Source organism: Theropithecus gelada, chromosome 3, assembly GCF_003255815.1.
Source record: "Theropithecus gelada isolate Dixy chromosome 3, Tgel_1.0, whole genome shotgun sequence".
NCBI lineage: Eukaryota > Metazoa > Chordata > Mammalia > Primates > Cercopithecidae > Theropithecus > Theropithecus gelada.
The window spans coordinates 10,790,631-10,811,474 of record NC_037670.1 but is presented as its reverse complement, the minus strand read 5'-3'; the positions used below and the strand labels follow the sequence as shown (position 1 = coordinate 10,811,474).

Genomic DNA, 20,844 nt, shown 5'->3' with positions numbered 1-20,844 from the left:
GGTCTTGAACTCCTGGCCTCAGGTGATCAGCCTTCCAAAGTGCTGGGATTACAGGCGTGAGCCATCGAGATACATTTTACCAAGAACTCCACGTTGGAAAGCCATAGCATGATTGCTTTTTGAGGACTTTGCCCCCTGAAATTCAAATGATCCCTTACCCATAGCCATTGATGGGGGTGGCGGGAGGAGGGCCAGTAAGGAACCCTGGGCTTTTCTTATGCCCATGTTAGGGCCTAACCTGCCTTTTAGGTCAGTAACCTGGAGGGGGAAACCTGGTTTATTAGACTAAGTGTCCTCGCGGTTTCATTCTGGCTCTCAGCAGTAGTCTGTAAAATACAACTCGAAGTGTAGATGGATTTAACCTGGCGTCCGTAACATCTACTCTTCCAATTGTCATCAAATGTGGGCTGGCTGACATGAGTGGAATTTTTCCTTCGTTTGGATAAATGTGTCACGGTCCAATGCTGTTGTGACAGATGGAAAAATCCTATGTAGGGCACGCAGCAGCCTACCCGGCACGGAGGAAGGACTCCAAGGGACCGTCTGGCACCGCCGGGCTGATAGGAACCCATCTTGTCTGTCTGTGAATTATTCATGTGCTGCACTTCCTGAAAAGAACGCTCCTGTTTGACTACCTCACTCGTAAAACCGCAGAGAGTTCACCATTAAGGGTGAGAGGCTCCCTGCAGTAGAGAGTGGAAGAAGAAGAAACGCTTTGCTGCTGTCTGCGAACAGCCTGAGAAGGACAGCCTGCTGCACTGGGGTTGGGACCCCAGGGGTCTTGCTGGGCCTGTGAGTGGCAGTGCGCTCTGGGTGGCAACCCCCAATTAGCTCAGTGCAAGCTCTTCGTGGTGCCATCCAACACCCTGGGCAGGGGCCAGGCAAGGTGGCTTATGCCTCTGTGCCCAGCACTTTGGGAGGCCGAGGTGGGAGGATCACTTGAGCCCAGGAGTTCGAGACCAGCAGAGGCAACATAGTGAGATCCCGTCTCTATTTTTCAAAAAAATATTAAAATCAGCTGGACGTTGTGGCACATACCTGTAATCCCAGTGCTTTGAGAGGCTGAGAGAATCACTTGAGGCCACTTTAAGACCAGTCTGGCCAACACAGGGAGACCTATCTCTACAAAAAAAATTTTTTTTTTTTTTTTGGCCGGGCACGGTGACTCACACCTGTCATCCCAGCACTTTGGGAGGCCGAGGCCAGCGGATCTACTGAGGTCAGGAGTTCAAGACCAGCCCAGCCAACGTGGTGAAACCCCGTCTCTACTGAACATACAAAAAAGTAGCCAGGCTAGTGGCCCGCACCTGTAGCTCAGGAAGCTGAGAGAGAATCGTTTCAACCCCGGGGGCGGATGTTGCAGTGAGCGGAGATGGCACTACTGCACTCCAGCCTGGGCGACATGGCAAAACTCCCTCTCAAAAAACAAAAACAGAAATTTTTTAATTACCACGGTGTGGTGGCTCCTGCCTGTAGCCTCAGCACTTTGGGTGACTGAGGCGGGAGGATCACTTGAGCCCAGGAATTCGAGGCTGCAATGAACCATGATCGCACCACTGCAGTCCAGCCTGGGTGACAGAGCCAGACCCTGTCTCAGAAAAAAAAAAAAAAAAAAGAAAAAATCCTGTGAAAACTCAGGCGTGGCCAGACAGATTCTCCCCTCCCCACCTTCTTTTCCCCTCCACTGCCCACCTGGCACCCGCCCGCCCTGTCCCCACTCCCCACCCCTCCATGCAGCCAGCGTCCAATGCTAGGCACCCCCCGAGGCTCCCCCTGCCAAGCCCGGGGCTTCCCTTTTGCGCCCCGACCCAGGGGCAGGGAAAGCCCAGCTCGTGGTCTGTGGGTAGCCAGATCTCCAATGGGGCGGGGGCCTCGCCTTGACTCCCAGAGCTGGGGCGGGGGACGGGAGCTGGGGCAGGAGGGATGCGCGCGGGTCAGGGCCTTCCCACCTCCCCTGCTCCTCTCCAGCGCGCGATCCCGGGGTGGTTCCAGGTAAGGCAGGGACCCCCACCCCGCCACTCCGAGGAGGTGCCGCCAGCCCCGCCACTCCCGGCCCGGCGGGTGACGTGGCCGCGGCTCCCCCGCGGGCGGGTCACGTGGCGGCGGCTCCCGGTTGCCTTGGCAGCGGCTGCGGCGGCCGCGGGGGCGGGGCGGAGGCGGGGCCGGGGGACCCCGCGCGACCGGCGGAAGGAGGGAGGGGGCCGCGCTCGGCGCCCCGGCCGGGCCACTGGGCCACAGGCCACGCGGCCACGCAGCCCGAGCGGGAGCTGAGCCGGGCGGGGAGAGGGCAGCTCCGGTGAGTGTGGCGGCGGGGGCTGGCGCCGGGAGCGGGGTCCCTGCGGCTGGGGGGGCCGAAATTGGACCGGGGACGCTCGGCGGGGAAGGGGACGACTGTAGGCTGCCGGGGCGCGGTCACCACCCATCCGGGGTTGGTGACCTCCACCCCGCGGGATCCCTGGCGGGGTGCGGCGCCCAGCGGATCCGGGTCCAGGGCGCAGCCGGGTCCGGACACCGGGGTGTCCCTGGGGGAGGGACAGGGATGCAGGGGGGCGTCACTGGGAGGCCGCCTCCCAATGAGCCTGCCGGAGAGAGACACTCGCCATTGCCGGTGCCCCAGATGCTTAGAGGAAGTCAAACTCCAAGACCGCCCTGTGGAAATGTGTCCAACAGGCCAGCCAGGAAGAATCGCTCATCTTTAGAGAGGGGATCGCGTTATTCTACAAGATCTGTTTTCTCTGACTGCTCGTTAAAGCAAAAAAAAAAAAAAAAAAAGCAACCCCACAAGGTTCAGTCCCTGAGCATCCTCTAGGGTCTGTGCTACCTGACAGAAGTGCAGGGCTCCATCCTGCCCCACCCCACCCCCTGCCTGGGATCCAGTGTGGGGCCCAGACTCTGTCCCTCCCCCCAAGCCACCGGGCCTGGCACACACAGGTGGCACTGGAAACATAGAGGATGAATAGGAATCCCCTCCTGGGCTGCTCCTTCCAGACCTGCAGACCTGTCTCAAGACCTAGCTCCAGACATCCTTTCCTCCACAACCCCACCCACTCTGGGGGCATCTGCAGGGCCTCACCAGTGGGGCATGGAAGGGCTGGCAGCTCCCAGGAAGCCACCCTCAGCCCTCACTGCCCTGAGCTCTTCACCTCCACTCTCAGACCTGAGCCCAGCCTACCCCTACTGATGGAGCGTCCCTCTTGTTCACCCTTCCTTCCTCTGGAGGCCACCAGGCTCTCCCTTGCCTCCCACTCCTCCCAGTTGGCCAGCCATTTCCCTGGGTTGAACTGTGGTCCCAAACCAGAATGATCTAGCAGTGCCCAGACCGTTCCACTCACCGATTCCTTCCATTCTCCCGTGGCTGGACGCCCAGTCATGCTGCCCAGACCCTCTGGCTCATTCCACAGCCCCAGGCTCCAAGTGTCTTCCACCCACATCTCCCTGCCCCCTCCACCCCCCAGGTGGCAGCTACCTTCCCTACTTATCTCCTGGACAAGGGGAGCCACCCCACACGTACACCTGGAGTGGCCTTCCGGTCTCTCAGAATCTTTCCATGCGGGCAGCGTCTTGTCTTTGAGGAATGGTCCCTCTTTTTTGAAATTCTTTTTAGAGTCCACATGCAGTGGTTCACGCCTGTAATCTTAGCACTTTGGGAGGCCAAGGTGGGCAGATCCCTTGAGCTCAGGAGTTCTAGACCAGCCTGGCCAACGTGGCAAAACCCTGTCTCTACCGAAAATAAAAAATTAGCCAGGCGTGGTGGCACACACCTGTAGTCCCAGTTACTCGGGAGGTTGAGGAGGGAGGATCGCTTGAGCCTGGGAGGCAGAGTTTGCAGGGAGCCGAGATCGTGCCACTGCACTCCAGCCTTGGCAACACAGCAGGACCCCATCTCAAAAAAAAATTATTTTTAGAGACAGCTTCTTACTATGTTGCCTAGGCTGTTCTCCAGCTCCTGTCCTCAAGTAATCCTCCCACCTTGGCCTTATAAAACACTGGGATTACAGGTGTGAGGCACTTTGGCCTGCAAAGGGCTGCTGTGTCCCCTCCGCGGTGTTATCTGCAGGCACCTTTTCCTGGCCTTGGTGTGAGGCAGCCAGTCCTCTGCTCCCTGCCCTCCACTGAAGCCTTTAGCTTAGTGGATGAGGATTGCCCCCCCCTCTTTTTTTTTTTTTTTTTTTTGAGATGGAGTCTTGCTCTGTCGCCCAGGCTGGAGTGCAGTGGTGTGCTCTCGCCTCACTGCAACCTCTGTCAGCACACCCGGCTATTTTTTTTTTTTTTTCTTTTTTTAAGACAGAGTCTCACTCTGTCACCCAGGCTGGAGTGCCGTGGTACAGTCTCAGCTCACTCCAACCTCTGCCTCCCAGACTCAAGTGATTCTCCTGCCTCAGCCTCCCGAGTAGCTGGGACTACAAGTGCATGCCACCACACCTGGCCAATTTTTGTATTTTTAGTAGAGATGGGGTTTCACCATGTTGGCCAGGCAGGTCTTGAACTCCTGACTTCTAGTGATCCACCTGTCTTAGCCTCCCAAAGTGCTGGGATTACAGGCATGTGCCACTGCGCCTGACTTTTTTTTAAATTTAATTTTATTTTCTTTTATTTTTTGAGACGGAGTCTCGCTTTGTGGCCCAGGCTAGAGTGCAGTGATGCAATCTCAGCTTACTGCAACCTTCACCTCCCTGGCTCAAGTGATTCTCCTGCCTCAGCCTCCTGAGTAGCTGGGATTACAGGCGCCCACCACCACGCCCAGTTAATTTTTGTATTTTTAGTAGAGACAGGGCTCCACCATGTTGTCCAGACTGGTCTCAAACTCCTGACCTCTAGTGATACGCCCACCTCAGCCTCCCAAAGTGCTGGGAGGACAGGTTTGAACCACGGCTCCGACCCACATCCCCTTATCTTGCTCCCCTACTGGGAGGCCATGAATTCTGGCCTCTTTCATCTTGGATCCTTAAGTGCCAAGTGTGCTCAGCACCTGTGTGATGGAGGAGGGAGGACGGAGGGAGCAAAGGTTAGCGTCTCACCCCTGCAGTCTCCGTATACTGCGGTCATCAGACCTGCACGCTCAATTCTGTTAACTATGGGGGTGAGGGAAGAGGAAAAATGCAGTTTCCAAATTATAGCATTTTCCATTATGTGGAGCTAACCTATGGATTGCAGTGTTTCTCTGAATTCTCCCCAAGGGAAGGTACGCCCGGGGATGGAAGTGCTTGGACGCGGTGCTGCTGGCTGCGGATGTGCATGAGGAGATGGGACAGAGAGCCCAAGTTGGCATTCGTATAAATGACCTGGTAATTGGCATCCCCTGGCAGAAATAGCACAGAACTGTTCCCAGAGGGCCTGTTGGCCAGGGAAGGCTGTGGCTTTGCAGCCTTGTTGAGAACAAAGGGAAAGGCGACATGATTTTCCACCTCCAGCACCTTCCTGCATAATTTCCAAATTAGGGCATTTTCAATTATGAGGGCTCAACTCTGGCATGGATGGACTAAGTTTGGGGCATTTCCTCAGCTGCTGACCCTGTTAAGCACCCCCCCACTCCACCCATCCACCCCAGCCACACTCCCTGGGACCTAGAACACGGATCTGTGTGTAACAGCCTGAAGCAGACTTTCCATGGGGCCTATGTGAGCCTGGACATAGAAGTTACTCTCTTCCCTTTCCTTCCTTTCCCTTTCCTTCCCTTTCCTTTCCTTTCCTTTCCTTCCCTTTCCTTTCCTTCCCTTTCCTTTTTCCTTTCCTTTTTCCTTCCCTTTCCTTTTTTTTTTTTTGAGACGGAGTCTTGCTCTATCTCCCAGGCTGGAGTGCAGTGGCCGAATCTCAGCTCACTGCAAGCTCCGCCTCCCGGGTCCACGACATTCTCCTGCCTCAGCCTCCCGAGTAGCTGGGACTACAGGAGCCCCCCACCTCACCCGGCTAGTTTTTTTTTTTTGTATTTTTTAGTAGAGACAGGGTTTCACCGTGGTAGCCAGGATGGTCTCGATCTCCTGACCTCATGATCCACCCGTCTCGGCCTCCCAAAGTGCTGGGACTACAGGCATGAGCCACCGCGCCCGGCCTCCTTCCCTTTCCTTTCCTTTTTCCTTTCCTTTCCTTTCCTTCCCTTTCCTTTCCTTTTTCCTTTCCTTTCCTCTTTCTTTTCCTCTTTCCTTTCTTCTTTCCTTTCCTTTCCTCTTTCCTTTCTTCTTTCCTTTCCTCTTTCCTTTCCTTTCCCCTTTCCTTTCCTCTCCTCTCCCCTCCCCTCCCCTCCCTTTCCTTTCCTCTCCTCTCCTCTCCTCTCCTCTCCTCTCCTCTCCTCTCCTCTCCTCTCCTTTCCTCTCCTTTCCTCTCCTTCCTTTTCCTTTCTTGAGACAGAGTTCTGCTCTGTCACTCAGGCTGGAGTGCAGTGGCACAGTCTTGGCTCACTGTAACCTCACCTCCTGGGTTCAAGCGATTCTCTTGCCTCTGCCTCAGCCTCCCCAGTCACTGGGATTACAGGCACCCACCACCATGCCCAGCTAATTTTTGTATTTTTAGTGGAAACAGGGTTTCACCATGTTGGCCAGGCTGGAAAAGTCACTCTTTCTGATGCCAAGTAAACCACAAGGTGCCTGTGCCCTTGAAGCACGCCCTGCAGATTAATTAGAACTGGATCCTGGCGTGCGGCCGAGCAGCCCAGCTCCTTGGGACACACGCAACCGCCAATCCCCTACTTAGTGGAGATTTAGGTTTAAATTCACAAATCTTGACAGATCCATCCTTCTGATGTTTAATCCATGTTAGTCAAACCAGATGTCTACCAGGTATGAGTCCAGGCATCTCCGCCGTCTGTTTCTCCTTAAAATGTGGTCATGTGAGTTGGTGGATTTCATTTTTCATCTTGCTAAAAGTTTGCCTTGTAGCTTGGATGTGGCTTTAGTTTTGTAAGTCCAGTATTTTTCTTAGGGTGAACTGTAATGATCAAAATTCATGTTGAAGGCCAGGCACGGTGGCTCACATCTGTAATCTTATCATCTTGGGAGCCTGAGGCAGTTGCATCACCTGAGGTCAGAAGTTCGAGACCAGCTTGTCCAACATGGTGAAACTCCATCTCTACTAAGAATACAAAAATTAGCCAGGTGTGGTGGCGGGTGCCTGTAGTCCCAGGTACTTGGGAGGCTGAGGCAGGAGAATCACTTGAATCTGGGAGTCGGAGGTTGCAGTGAGCAGAGATTGCACCACTGCACTCCAGCCTGGGTGACTCAGCAAGACTGTCTCAAAAAAATATGTAAAATAAAATAAAAGTCCCATAGGTGGAAATATCCCCATTCTCAAGATGAAAGAGCCAGCTCAGAAAGGTCAGCTGTCATGCTCAGAATCACACAGTAGAGTCAAATCCAGGTTTCAGAACTTTAGGTCCTGGAGGCTGGGCGCAGTGGCTCATACCTGTAATCCCAGCACTTTGGGAGGCTGAGGCAGGCAGATCACTTGAGGTCAGGAGTTCAAGACCAGCCTGGCCAACATGATGAAACCCTGTCTGTATTAAAAATACAAAAATTAGCTGGGCGTGGTGGCGCACACCTATAATCCCAGCTACTCGGGAGACTGAGCAGAAGAATTACTTGAACCTGGGAGCCAGAGTTTCCAGTGAGGTGAGATTGCCCCACTGCACTGCAGCCTGGGCGACAGAGCGAGACACTGTCTCAAAAGCAAACAAACAAACAATCATAACTTTAGGTCCTGGGCACTTTCTAAACCCCTGGGCAGCCCCTGTAGGTTGAATGGGCTTAGAGTCTAGCTCTTCCAGGCTGCAGTAACCTAGGATACCTGAGCATGTCTCTCTCCCACCTTCAGCCTGGCTCCCACCATGAGCGCTGAGCTCAACGTGCCTGTCGACCCCTCTACTCCTGCCTGCCCGGAGCCCGGCCACAAGGGCATGGATTACCGGGACTGGGTCCGCCGCAGCTACCTAGAACTGGTCACCTCCAACCACCACTCAGTACAGGCCCTGTCGTGGCGGAAGCTCTACCTAAGCAGGGCCAAGCTGAAGGCCTCCAGCAGGACCTCTGCCCTCCTCTCCGGCTTCGCCATGGTGAGTGTGCACGCCAGGTGAGGAGCTCGCTGGTCAGACGGGCTTTGCTAACTGAGGTCCCGGGATGCCTCGGGGACCAAAGCGTTCCCTCCAGTCTCTGGCAGCCAGGATGGACCAGTGGAAAGCATCCGCCCAAGTCCCACCAGATGGGACTTGGGCGACTGTCAATGTGAGTGAGGGTGCTGGGTGTATGCCAGGGGCTCCCAGCCCTAGAATCTTCAGAAAGCCCACTCTGTCCTGTTTACATCAAGTACTTGCTTAGCAAGGAGGGAGGTTGGTGCAGGGTAATTATAGTAGCTCAGGTGCAGTGACTCACACCTGTAATCCCAGCACTTTGGGAGGCCAAGGTGGGAGAATAGCTTGAGGCCAGGAGTTTGAGACCAGCCTGGGCAACACAGCAAGACCCCTGTCTTTACAAAAATAAATAATTAGCCAGACGTGGTGGCACGTACCTATAGCCCCAGGTATTTGGGAGGCTGAGGCGGGAGGATCACTTGAGCCCAGGAGGCCGAGGCCTCAATGAGTTATGATCACATGACTTCACTCCAGCCTGGACGTCAGAGTGAGACCCCATCTCCAAAAAGAAAAAATAAAATTTATTTATTTCTTTATTTTGGCCGGGCGCAGTGGCTCATGCCTGTAATCCCAACACTTTGGGAGGCCGAGGTGGGTGGATCACTTGAGATCAGGAGTTCAAGACCAGCCTGGCCAACATGGTGAAACACCATCTCTACTAAAAGTACAAAAAAACCAGCTGGGTATGGTGGCAGGCGCCTGTAATCCCAGCTACTCGGGAGACTGAGACAAAAGAATCGCTTGAACCTGGGAGGCCGGAGGATGCAGTGAGCCAAGGTCACACCAGTATACTCCAACCTGGTCAAGAGTGAGACTTTGTCTCAAAATAAATAGATTAATTAATTAATTAAAAAGATAAAATCAAATCAAATCGCTGCATGGTACAGGGTTTCCTGGAGAAAAGTGCCCACGTCTGCCCCGTCTCGGGCACCACCCAAACGTTTGGAGCTCTCAGGGATCTCTGAGCAGGCCCCAGGGATTGATTGGGGTTGGATCCGTTTAGCCCAGTTAGCGATGCAGAAGTTCCTGGAATGTGAACTCCAGGGTGACAAAGCAGAGCTTTTGGCCTGGCTCCCGGTGGCCGCCTTCCCTCTGAGTCATCCCCTAGGACAAGAGTCAGTTTCGGACAAAGCTGTGGCTCTGACAAGGGGCCCATCTCCTGTTGACTCCAAAGCCGCTGACCCACACCCCTGGAGGGAATTGTCCCAGAGGTTAAGGACTCACAGTGAGGACACAACAGTGTGCTTACAGGTCCTATTGGGCGGAAGTGATTTTTGTTGTTGTTGTTTTGTTTTTAGAGACGGTCCCTGTCTGTTGCCCAGGCTGGAGAGGGCAGTGGTGTGATCATGGCTCACTGCAGCCTCTACTTCCTGGGCTCAAGCCATCCGCCTGTCTCAGCCTCCTGAGTAGCTGGAATTATAGGCACGTGCCACCACGCCTGGCTAATTTTTTTTTTTTTTTTTAGAGACAAGTTCTCTGCTCTGTTGCCTAGGCTGGAGTGCAGGGGTGCAATCATGGCTCACTGCAGTCTTGAACTCTCAGGTGATTTTCTCACCTCGGCCTCCCAAAGTGCTAGCATTACACCTTGTCCAGCCTGTTTCCTTATGTGAAAACAATTATTGTTTTTCTTTTTGTTGTTTTTGTTTTGAGATGGAGTCTTGCTCTGTCACCCAGGCTGGAGTGCAGTGGTGTGATTTCAGCTCACTGCAACCTCTGCCTCCTGAATTCAAGTGATTCTCCTGCCTCAGCCTCCCAAGTAGCTGGGACTACAAGCACACGTCACCACACCCGGCTAATTTTTGTATTCTTAGTAGAGATGGGGTTTCACCATGTTGGCCAGGCTGGTCTTGAATTTCTAACCTCAGGTGATCCACCCACCTCGGCCTCCCGAAGTGCTGGTATTACAGGCGTGAGCTACCACACCCGGCCTCTATTGTTTTTCTATAGGCCAGAGGCTCAATTGTTAGACTGATGATACAATTTAAAAGAAAAAGCTGACTGGGCGCGGTGGCTCATGCCTGTAATCCCAGCACTTTGGGAGGCTGAGGCGGGCAGATCACCTCAAGTCAGGAGTTCGAGACCAGCCTAGCCAACATGGTGGCACCCTGTCTCTACTAAACATACAAAAATTAGCCGGGCTTGGTGGTACGTGCCTGTAATCCCAGCTACTCAAGAGGCTGAGGCAGGAAGATCACTTGAACCTGGGAGGTGGAGGTTGCAGTGAGCCAAGATGGCGCCACCGCACTCCAGCTTGGGTGACAGAGCGAGACTCCATCTCAAAAAAAGAAGAGGTGGAGGCTGGGTTCCGTGGCTCACGCCTGTAATCCCAGCACTTTGCGAGGCCAAGGTGGGTGGATCATGAGGTCAGGTGTTCAAGACCAGCCTGGACAAGATGGTGAAACCCTGTCTCTACTAAAAATACAAAAATTAGGCCGGGCGCGGTGGCTCAAGCCTGTAATCCCAGCACTTTGGGAGGCCGAGACGGGCGGATCACGAGGTCAGGAGATCCAGACCATCCTGGCTAACCCGGTGAAACCCCGTCTCTACTAAAAAAAATACAAAAAACTAGCCGGGTGAGGTGGCGGGCGCCTGTAGTCCCAGCTATTCCGGAGGCTGAGGCAAGAGAATGGCGTGAACCCGGGAGGTGGAGCTTGCAGTGAGCTGAGATCCAGCCACCGCACTCCAGCCTGGGCGACAGAGCGAGACTCCGTCTCAAAAAAAAAAAAAAAAAATACAAAAATTAGACGGACGTGGTAGCAGGTGCCCGTAATCCTGGCTACTCTGGAGGCTGAGACGGAGAATTGCTTGAACCCGGGAGGAGAGGTTGCACTGAGCTGAGATGGCGCCACTGCACTCCAGCCTGGGTGACAGAGCAAGACTGCATCTCAAAAAAAAAAAAAAAAAAAAAAAGAGGTGGGTCTTGCTGTGTTGCCCAGGCTAGGTTTTGTTTGTTTGTTTGTTATTTTTTTCTTCACCTTATGCCAAGGGGAAAATATTGTTGTTTCATTTTGTTTTTTCCCCCAAGTATTTTTGACCCGCGGTGGGTTGAATCTGCAGATGTGGAACTCAGAGATACAGAGCGCCAGCCGCAGTGGGAAGCACATGAACCCTCTGGCGTGGAGCTGAGACCCGGGGGGAGCCGCAGTGCACCTGCTTGATTAGATTAGCATAGCGTCATTAGGTCAGATCATTCTTCAGACTGCAGGGCAGCTTGGGAAAAATAAGTGACAAGTACAAATCATCAGAAACTAGCTGAGTCGGGGCAGGGCCCTGGGAACAGGCAAAGGTACAGATTGCTAGTAAGAGTTCGCCTTTATAGTGTGTCTTCCCTCATTAGAATTGCAAAGCTGTTCCTTTGTCTAGCAACGCGTGCTTATGCCTAACCTGAAGCTTATTTATTGATGCATATTCTTCCCCCAACACGGAGAACCAGTGATCCGAGGCCCCCCTCATAAAACCTCTACATAGGCCAGGCACGGTGGTTCACTGTAATCCCAGCACTTTGGGAGACTGAGGCTGGCCGATCACTTGAGGTCAGGAGTTCCAGATCGCCTGGCCAACATGGGGAAACCCAGTCTCTACTAAAAATATGAAAAGGAGGGCCGGGCACCATGGCTTATGCCTGTAATCCCAGCATTTTGGGAGACCGAGGTGAGCAGATCACTTGAGGTCATGAGTTGGAGACCATCCTGGCTGACCTGGTGAAACACTGTCTCTACTGAAAATACAAAACTTAGGCCAGGCGCAGTGGTTCACACCTGTAATCCGAGCATTTTGGGAGACTGAGGCGGGCAGATCACGAGGTCAAGAGATGGAGACCACCCTGGCTAACACGGTGAAACCCCGTCTCTACTAAAAAAACAAAAAATTAGCCATGTGTGGTGGCACACGCCTGTAGTCCGAGCTACTCGGGAGGCTGAGGCACGAGAATCGGGAGGCGAAGGTTGCAGTGAGCTGAGATCGCTGTACTGCACTCCAGCCTCGGTGGCAGAGCAAAACTCCATCTCAAAAAAAAAAAAAAAGCCAAGTGTGGTGGCTGGCACCTGTAACCCCAGCTTCTCAGGAGGCTGAAGCGGGAGGATCACTTGAACCTGGGAAGGGGAGGTTGGAGTGAGCCGAGATCATGCCACTGCACTCCACCCTGGGCAACAGAGCAAGACTCCATCTTAAAAAAAAAAAAAAAAATTAGTCAGCCATAGTGGGCTACTGGGGAGACTGAGGAAGGAGAATCGCTTGAACCCAGGAAGCAGAGGTAGTAAGCCGAGATAGCGCCATTGCACTCCAGCCTGGGCAACAGAGCGAGACTCTGTCTCAATTAAAAAAAAAAAAAGGCTGGGTGCGGTGGCTCAAGCCTGTAATCTCAGCACTTTGGGAGGCCGAGAAGGGCGGATCATGAGGTCAGGAGATCGAGACCATCCTGGCGAACATGATGAAACCCCGTCTCTACTAAAAAAATACAAAAAACTAGCCGGGCGGGGTGGCGGGCGCCTGTAGTCCCAGCTACTCGGGAGGCTGAGACAGGAGAATGGCGTAAACCCGGGAGGCGGAGCTTGCAGTGAACTGAGATCTGTCTGCTGCACTCCAGCCTGGGCGACAGAGCGAGACTCCGTCTCAAAACAAACAAACAAACAAACAAAAAATGTAATTTAAATTAAAAATAATTCTGCATAAACATAGTAAAAAATTTCCTTCTCTTTTCTTCTTCTTCTTTTTTTTTTTTTAATAGAGATGGGGTCTCGCTTTGTTGCCTGGGCTGGTCTTGAACTCCTGGTTTTAAGTGATCTCCCGCCTTAGCCTTCCAAAGTGCTGGGATCACAGGTGTGAGGCCGCTCACTCAGTCCCTTTTCTCCTCTTAAGGCGGAACAAAACCACTTTTTGCGAGCTCTGCCCACTACCTCGTAATCATCTTTATTTCCTGTCTTGGAGGCCTCTGTGGTTTGTAATATTTGTCACTTGGGCCATATCCTTTGAGGTGACCATAGCCAAGCCAGGGCTACACTGAGAAAAACCATCCCTCAGCCCATGTTCTGTGGCTACTGGTTTTTGGATACGTTTCACAATAGCCCCAGCCGTATTATTGGTGAGTTGCTGTTCAGCTCTGGTCTACTAGGACTGCCATGTCTTCTTTTTTTTTTTTTTTTGAAATATAGTCTCGCTCTGTCGCCCAGGCTGGAGTGCAGTGGTGCAATCTGGCTCACTGCAACCTTCGCCTCCCGGGTTCAAGAGATTCTCCTGCCTCAACCTCCCGAGTAGTTGGGACTACAGGTGCCCACCACCATGCTCGGCTAATTTTTGTATTTTTAGTAGAGATGGGGTTTTGCCACGTTGGTCAGGCTGGTCTCGAGCTCCTGACCTCAAGTGATCTGCCCACCTCAGCTTCCCAAAGGGCTGGGATTACAGGCGTGAGCCACCGCGCCCGGCCATATCTTCTTTTATCTAGGAAGCGTTCCATCACCACTAAGAGGTGGCAGTTGCTGAAGGACATTATGAAATCTTCATATATATTATTTTATTTTATTTTTTACTTTATTCGTTCCCAGACAGGATATCGCTCTATTGCCCAGGCTGGGGTGCAGTGGTGCATTCATAGCTCACTGCAGCCTCCAACTCTGGGGCCCAGCCTCCTGAGTTATTTTTTATTTTATTTTATTTATTTATTTTTTTGTGGCAGGGTCTCACTTTGTCACCCAGGCTGGAGTGCAGTGGCGTGATCTCAGCTCACTGAAACCTCTGCCTCCCGGATTCAAGCGATTCTCCTGCCTCAGCCTCCCGAGTAGCTGGGATTACAGGCACAAGCCACCATGCCCGGTTCATTTTTGTATTTTTCACAGAGAAAGAGTTTTTGCCATGTTGGCCAGGCTGCTCTCAAACTCCTGACCTCAAGTGATCCGTACCCCCTTGGCTTCCTAAAGTGCTAGGATTACAGGCATGAGCCACCGCACCTGGCCTGAGTTTTTTTTGTTTTTGTTTTTTTAAACAGGGATGGCTTAGGTCTAGGAGGGAAACACAGTGGGTAGAAGAATCTTCCCCTGGCTTCTTTCTTCTTTTTTTTTTTGAAACAGAGTCCTGCTCTGTCGCCTAGGCTGGAGTACAGTGGCATGATCTCCGCTCACTGCAACCTCTGCTTCCTGGGTTCAGGCGATTCTCCTGCCTCAGCCTCCTGAGTAGCTGGGATTACAGGTGCCCGCCACCAGGACCAGCTAATTTTTTGTATTTTTAGTAGAGACAGGATTTCACCGTGTGGGCCAGGCTGGTCTCCAACTCCTGACCTCAAGTGATCCACTCGCCTCGCCCTCCCAAAGTGCTGGGATTACAGGCGTGAGCCACTGCACCTGGCTGACCTCACATTTCAAGACACCAAGCAGAGCCTGCGATTCCTTAGTTTGTCCGTTTTAGACCATACCTGCTGTAACCTCTGACTGTGATTGATGATTTTGCTTCCTCAGGAGACCCAGCCATGCCTCCTTTCCCTCCTCACCCTCGGCCTCACTTCCATCACTTTTCCTGGGCTTTCGAGATGCTGGCTCTCGCTGGGCTTTTGGCCTCTGCTGAGGAGGCACCACGTGGTCTGTCTGAGGCCATCCAGGTGTTCAGCTCTGAGTCTGGGGACTGTCGGCAGTTTCAGTTGTTATATTTTAAAAGGTCAGGTTTGTTTTTTTTTTTGTCAAGATGGGCTCTCACTATGTTGCCCAGGCTAGTCTCAAACTCCTGGGTTCAAGCGATCCTCCTGCCTCTGCCTCCCAAAGGAAGGAGTATAGGCATGAGTCATCGTGCCTGGCCAATTTTTACCTTTAAAAGGTCAGTTTCCTTTTTTTGTAGAGACGAGGTCTCGCTCTGTCACATGGGCTGAAGTGCAATGGTGTGATCATAGCTCATTGCAGCCTGGATCTCCCGGATTCAAGCGATCCTCCCACCTCAGTCTCCCCAGTAGCTGGGACTACAGGCATGTGCCACCAAGCCTGGCTAATGTTGTATATTTTTTGTAGAGACAGGGTCTCCCTCTGTCCCCCAGGCTGGAGTGCAGTGGTGTGATCGGGGCTCACAGCAGCCTGGAATTCCTGGCCTCAAATGATCCTCCTGCCTCAACCTTCCAAACCACTGGTATTACAGGCATGAACCATTGTACTCGGCCAGTTTTTCCCTCCCTCCCTCCTCCCCTTCCTTCCTTCCTTCCTCTCTCTCTTTCTTTCTTTTTCCTTTCTTTTTTAAACTTTTGTGGCTTGTTTTGTTTTGAGACAGAGTCTCATTTTGTCGCCCAGGCTGGAGTGCAGTGGCGCGATCTTGGCTCACTGCAACCTCCGCCTCCCAGGTTCAAGCGATTCTCCTGCCTCAGCTTCCCGAGTAGCTGGGATTACAGGTGCCTGCCACCATGCCCAGCTACTTTTTGTATTTTTAGTAGAGACGGGGGTTCACCATGTTGACCAGGCTGGTCTCCAACTCCTAGCCTCGAGTGATCCACCAGCCTTGGCCTCCCAAAGTGCTGGGATTACAGGCGGGAGCCACCACACTGGCCTCTTCTGTACTGTTGAGATTTTTTTTCTCACTGCAGTCTTCTTTAGCTAATTAGAACAAAGGAAAATGTGAAACATTTGATCAGTGAGGAGGTTGCCCTCTGGTCTTCAAGGGCCCAGAACATGGGTGAGTTCCGCCAGCAGGAGAGCCCATGGCTACCCTGTCCCCCGAACCTGGCCCAGCCCCTGCTCTGCCTGGCAGGTGGCCCTGGTGGGGCCACGCCTTGCCCTCCCCACACCCAGCACCACCTGTCTGCTGTCCCCACAGGTGGCCATGGTGGAGGTGCAGCTGGAGACGCAGTACCAGTACCCTCGGCCGCTGCTGATTGCCTTCAGCGCCTGCACCACGGTGCTGGTGGCCGTGCACCTGTTCGCCCTCCTCATCAGCACCTGCATCCTGCCCAACGTGGAGGCCGTGAGCAACATCCACAACCTGAACTCCATCAGCGAGTCTCCGCACGAGCGCATGCACCCCTACATCGAGCTGGCCTGGGGCTTCTCCACTGTGCTAGGCATCCTGCTCTTCTTGGCCGAGGTGGTGCTGCTCTGCTGGATCAAGTTCCTCCCCGTGGACGCCCGGCGCCAGCCTGGCCCCCTGCCCGGCCCCGGGAGCCACACGGGCTGGCAGGCCGCGCTGGTGTCCACCATCATCATGGTGCCCGTGGGCCTCATCTTCGTGGTCTTCACCATCCACTTCTACCGCTCTCTGGTGCGCCACAAAACGGAGCGCCACAACCGCGAGATCGAGGAGCTCCACAAGCTCAAGGTCCAGCTGGACGGGCATGAGCGCAGCCTGCAGGTCGTGTGAGGGGCTGAGGGCCGGGGCTGGGGGCGGCCCTGTGCCCGGGAGCCCGCAGAGGCGGGGATTTGTCAGATGCAGACATTTTGCAAGGCTGCCGGGTAGTTCAAGACCAAAGTTTTCCTCTTGTCTTAATACCATAAGCACTGGATGACTTCTCCTGAGATGGAACCATCTGGTTCAACGAGGGACTGTGTTGCTAAGAGCATTGGGGGCAAAACCAGGCTGGTTCCTTGGCCTCAGGGTTTCCTGGGTCGGGGACACAGTGAAGAGGCTACAGTGGGATCTGCCCATCAGTCCTGGGCCAGGAGGGCCTCCAAGCAGCACCCAGTGGGTGCTCAGACCCAGCATGCGTGGCTGGTGGGCCTGGGAGAGCCAGGGCAGGCTTTTGCTTTCAGAGAATGATTGCCCCAGAGACCCGTGGTGGGCTTCGTGGATGCCGAGTGGCCCGTGTGACAGTGATGACACGAGGGCTGCGGCATTTGAGTGGGTGCAGGTGCACGGCAGGGCTTGGTGCTTCCCTGCCTGGCCCTGGAGGAAGCTGGGTGGCCTGGCTTCAGGGGAAGACAGGAGCCAGGACACACGTCAGCCCAGCAAGTGCGGGGGGTGCTGCAGCCCTCGGCAGTGGTGTCAGGCCCCCGGGGATGTTTCCAACGGGGGCGCGGCCTGACTGAGCCGGAGGAGACATGTTCACGGGCATCTACGAGACACCCGCATGAGGAAGTTGAATTATTTGAGGGCTGCTGCATAGTATGCTAGGCTCAAATTCTCTTTTCTCAGCCAGAGAGAGCCCTGGCCACACAGACTCAGTGGGGCCACCGGGGTGGGGAAAGGATCCTTCCCCCACAGCCAGCAGCCTCCAGCTGTCAGCCACAGAATGGCCTCTGAGGCTGACTCAGCCACTCCCCTGGGCTGTGGCAGCCCGAGGCAGAGGCTCTGGCTCAGGCCCCGGAGCCTGTGCAGCTTCCTGTGGCCCCAGGCAGCGAGCGGACATCCTGGGGGACTTCCTGTCTAGGCAAGGCCATTGGCCTGGCCTGGCTTGTGGATAGTGGGGCCAGGGTTTGGCCCAGGCCAAATGGGTGCCCTCCTTGTTATGACACCGAGTGACTACAAGGGAAGCAAGACCCCTCCAGGCCTCTCAGCCGACACTGGGTCCCACCACACACGGTGACTGCGCTGTGCAGTGCGGGTTCTGGCCTTTTCCCTAAGGGCATCTGGTAGACTCAAAGCCACACTCTTGGGCCGTGTACGCACGCCGCAGCACCAGCTTCCCTGAGCTGCTTGTACAACCAACCACCTTTCCCCTCTTCTCCAGCTGTAACCTGGAGAGCCAGCCATGCCTTGTCTTTTGTTCTCATAGTCACTGGGGCCAGGCGCAGTGGCTCATGCCTGTAATCCCAGCACTTTGGGAGGCCAAGGTGGGTGGATCACCTGAGGTCAGGAGTTCCAGATCAGCCTGGCCAACATGGTGAAACCCCACCTCTACTAAAAATACAAAAATTAGGCCGAGCGCGATGGCTAACGCCGGTAATCCCAGCACTTTGGGAGGCCAAGGCGGGCGGATCACTTGAGGTCAGGAGTTCGAGACCAGCCTAGCCAACATGGTGAAACCCCGTCTCTATAAAAAATACAAAAAATTAGCCGGGCATGGTGGTGGGCACCTGTAGTCCCAGCTACTTGGGAGGCTGAGGCAGGAGAATGGCGTGAACCTGGGAGGCGGAGCTTGCAGTGAGTTGAGATCACGCCACTGCACTCCAGCTTGGGCGACAGAGCGAGACTGCATCTCCAAAAAAAAAAAAAAACAAAAAACAAATTAACCGGTGTGGTGGCGGGTGTGTAGTCCCAGCTACTCAGGAGGCTGAGGCAGGAGGAGAATCACTTGAACCCAGGAGGCAGAAGTTGCAGTGAGCCGAGATCATGCCATTGCACTACAGCCTGGGCAACAAGAGCAAAACTTCATCTACAAAAAAAAAAAAAAAAAATAGTCACTGGGTTTCTTCATGCTCTGATCACATCTCTTGTAAAGGCTTACGCTCTCTCCGGGGTCCGGGTTGGCTGTGCCATGGAATTCTGGGTGGCCTGGTTGGGGTCTCTGGAAATGTGGCTGCAGCAGAGAACAGAGACCCTGACACGCAATTCCCCGTGCTGAGGGGCCCTTGGGGAGTCACGCCGAGTGTCCCCACGAGAAAGTTGTGGCATCCTTGGGGGCCGGAGAAGAGCCCTGTGTCTTCTGAGGGGTTCATCCTTTGTGTCCCCTGCAGACATCTGTCTGTGACCCTTGCCCTCCAGCACGTCTGTACTTTCCTGCAGCCTGTAGAAACACCTCTTATGGTTTAATATGTGTTTGCTTTGCTAAAGAATGTCATGTTGGCCAGGCAAGGTGGCACACGCCTGTCATCCCAGCACTTTGGAAGGCCGAGGAGGGAAGATCACGTGGGCCTAGGGGTGCGAGACCAGCCTGGGCAACATAGCAAGACTCCATCTCTAAAAAAATTATTTTAAATTAGCCAGGCCGGGTGCAATGGCTCATGCCTGTAATCTTAGCACTTTGGGAGGCCGAGGTGGGCAGATCACTTGAGATCAGGAGTTTAAGACCAGCCTCGGCAACAACATGGTGAAACCATCTCTAGTAAAAATACAAAAAATTAGCCGGGTATGGTGGCGGGTACCTGTAATCCCAGCTACTTGGCAGGCTGAGGCAAGAGAATTGCTTGAATCCAGGAGGCAGAGGTTGCAGTGAGCCGAGATCGTGCCACTGCACTCCAGCCTGGGCGACAGAGCAAAACTCTGTCTCAAAAAATAATAAATTAATTAAATAAAAATAAATTAGCTGGGCGTGGTAGTGCATGCCTGTAGTTCCAGCTACTTGGGAGGCTGAGGCAGGAGGATTGCTTGAGCTGAGGAAGTAGAGGCTGCAGTGAACTATGATTGCGCTACTGGCCGGGCACGGTGGCTCACGCCTGTAATCTCAGCACTTTGGGAAACCGAGGTGGGTGGATCACTTGAGGTCAGGAGTTTGAGACCAGCCTGGCCAACATGGTGAAACTCTGTCCCTACTAACAATACAAAAAATTAGCTGGGCATGGTGGTGCTCACCTGTAATCCCAGCTACTTGGGAGGCTGAGGCAGGAGAATCATTTGAACCCAGGAGGCAGAGGTTGTGGTGAGCCAAGATCGTGCCACTGTACTCCAGCCTGGGCGACAGAGTGAGACCCTGTCTCTGAAAAAAAAAGAAAGAAAAAGAAAAGAATGTCAGCATGTCAGTGTCCCTCCAAGGAGTGGCTTTGGGTCAAGACAGGCCGGCTCTTCTAAATGAATGGCTCCTCGTGGCTGGGAGAGGCGGCAGCCTCTTACCCTGGCCTGAGCCTTTTGGGAGGGGCCCTGCTGGGCCTTCTCCTGCCTCCCACCTTCCTGCAGCATCTGTGCCCCTGCCCACGCAGTGCCACACTCCCCAGACTATGGAACGCATCTCCAGTGCCATCTGGGGGCCAGTTAGTGTACCTGGTCCCCAGGCAGAGTTCTTGACCTGGCAGCATCCAGGCAGGTATTAAGTGCCCAGTGATGGTGGCACGTGGGTGGGGACGGAGCCACATTCAAGTCTAGCTCTCTGATTAGGAGGATGACGGTGTTGGAATTTCCTGTTCTCTTTCTCCTAGAGTTCTTGTTCTCCCAGCTCCAGACTTTCTAGTTTCGAGGAATGAGGCAAACCATTGCTGTGGGAATAGCAGTGACCATGGGTAGGGCCATGGTGGCTGGGAGAGGAAACCTCAGGGTCACCCCAGAGCCTGTGGGGAGACGGAGGGTGAGCTGTTGTCGGAGCTGCAGAAACACCTTGAGGGGCAGCATGGGCGATGGGGAACGCCACTGCAGCCTAGAAATTCAGTTTCTGGAGGTTTAGCCTGTCTTTGAACAGTGTTTAAGAACAGAGGCCTCCAGGCCGGGCGTGGTGGCTCACATCTGTAATCACAGCACTTTGGGAGACAGAGGTGGGCGGATCGCCTGAGATCAGGAGTTCGAGACCAGCCTGGTCCACGTGGTGAAACCCCATCTCTACTAAAAATACAAAAATTAGCCGGGCGTGGTGACACACCCCTGTAATCCCAGCTACCCAGGAGGCAGAGGCAGGAGAATCACTTGAGCCCGGGAGGCAGAGGATGCAGTGAGACAAGATCACGCCACTGCACTCCAGCCTGGGTAAAGAACGAGACTCTGTTGTTTTTTTTGTTTGTTTGTTTGTTTTTTTTGAGGCGGAGTCTTGCTCTGTCGCCCAGGCTGGAGTGCAGTGGCCAGATCTCAGCTCACTGCAAGCTCCGCCTCCTGGGTTTACGCCATTCTCCTGCCTCAGCCTCCCGAGTAGCTGGGACTACAGGCGCCCGCCACTTCGCATGGCTAGTTTTTTTGTATTTTTTTAGTAGAGA

General features: G+C 53.9%; 1 protein-coding gene and 1 pseudogene across 3 annotated transcripts; both read left to right on the top strand.

Annotated features, from left to right (window-relative positions):
- Positions 1 to 2,192: 2,192 nt before the first annotated feature.
- Positions 2,193 to 19,486, top strand: ORAI2 (ORAI calcium release-activated calcium modulator 2). 2 transcript variants are annotated; one of them, XM_025379004.1, is made up of 5 exons: positions 2,205 to 2,296; positions 5,183 to 5,285; positions 7,804 to 8,041; positions 15,896 to 17,844; positions 17,981 to 19,486. In XM_025379004.1, exons 2-4 carry the CDS (start codon positions 5,278 to 5,280, stop codon positions 16,433 to 16,435), a joined length of 786 nt encoding a protein of 261 aa, XP_025234789.1. In that variant the 5' UTR covers positions 2,205 to 2,296; positions 5,183 to 5,277; the 3' UTR covers positions 16,436 to 17,844; positions 17,981 to 19,486. The 2 variants fall into 2 exon arrangements, with proteins under 2 accessions (XP_025234790.1, XP_025234789.1); XM_025379005.1 differs by lacking the exon at positions 5,183 to 5,285 and having other exon boundaries at positions 2,193 to 2,296.
- Positions 16,577 to 19,486, top strand: LOC112620428 (annotated as a pseudogene). The gene is made up of 2 exons (XR_003118526.1): positions 16,577 to 17,857; positions 17,994 to 19,486. The product of XR_003118526.1 is annotated as an uncharacterized LOC112620428 (transcript).
- Positions 19,487 to 20,844: the final 1,358 nt, after the last annotated feature.

Bases quoted from the DNA above. Each gene is read 5' to 3' on its own strand.
- ORAI2 (XM_025379004.1), top strand. The intron at 8,042-15,895 runs GTGAGTGTGCAC...CTGTCCCCACAG, and splicing joins TCCTCTCCGGCTTCGCCATG to GTGGCCATGGTGGAGGTGCA.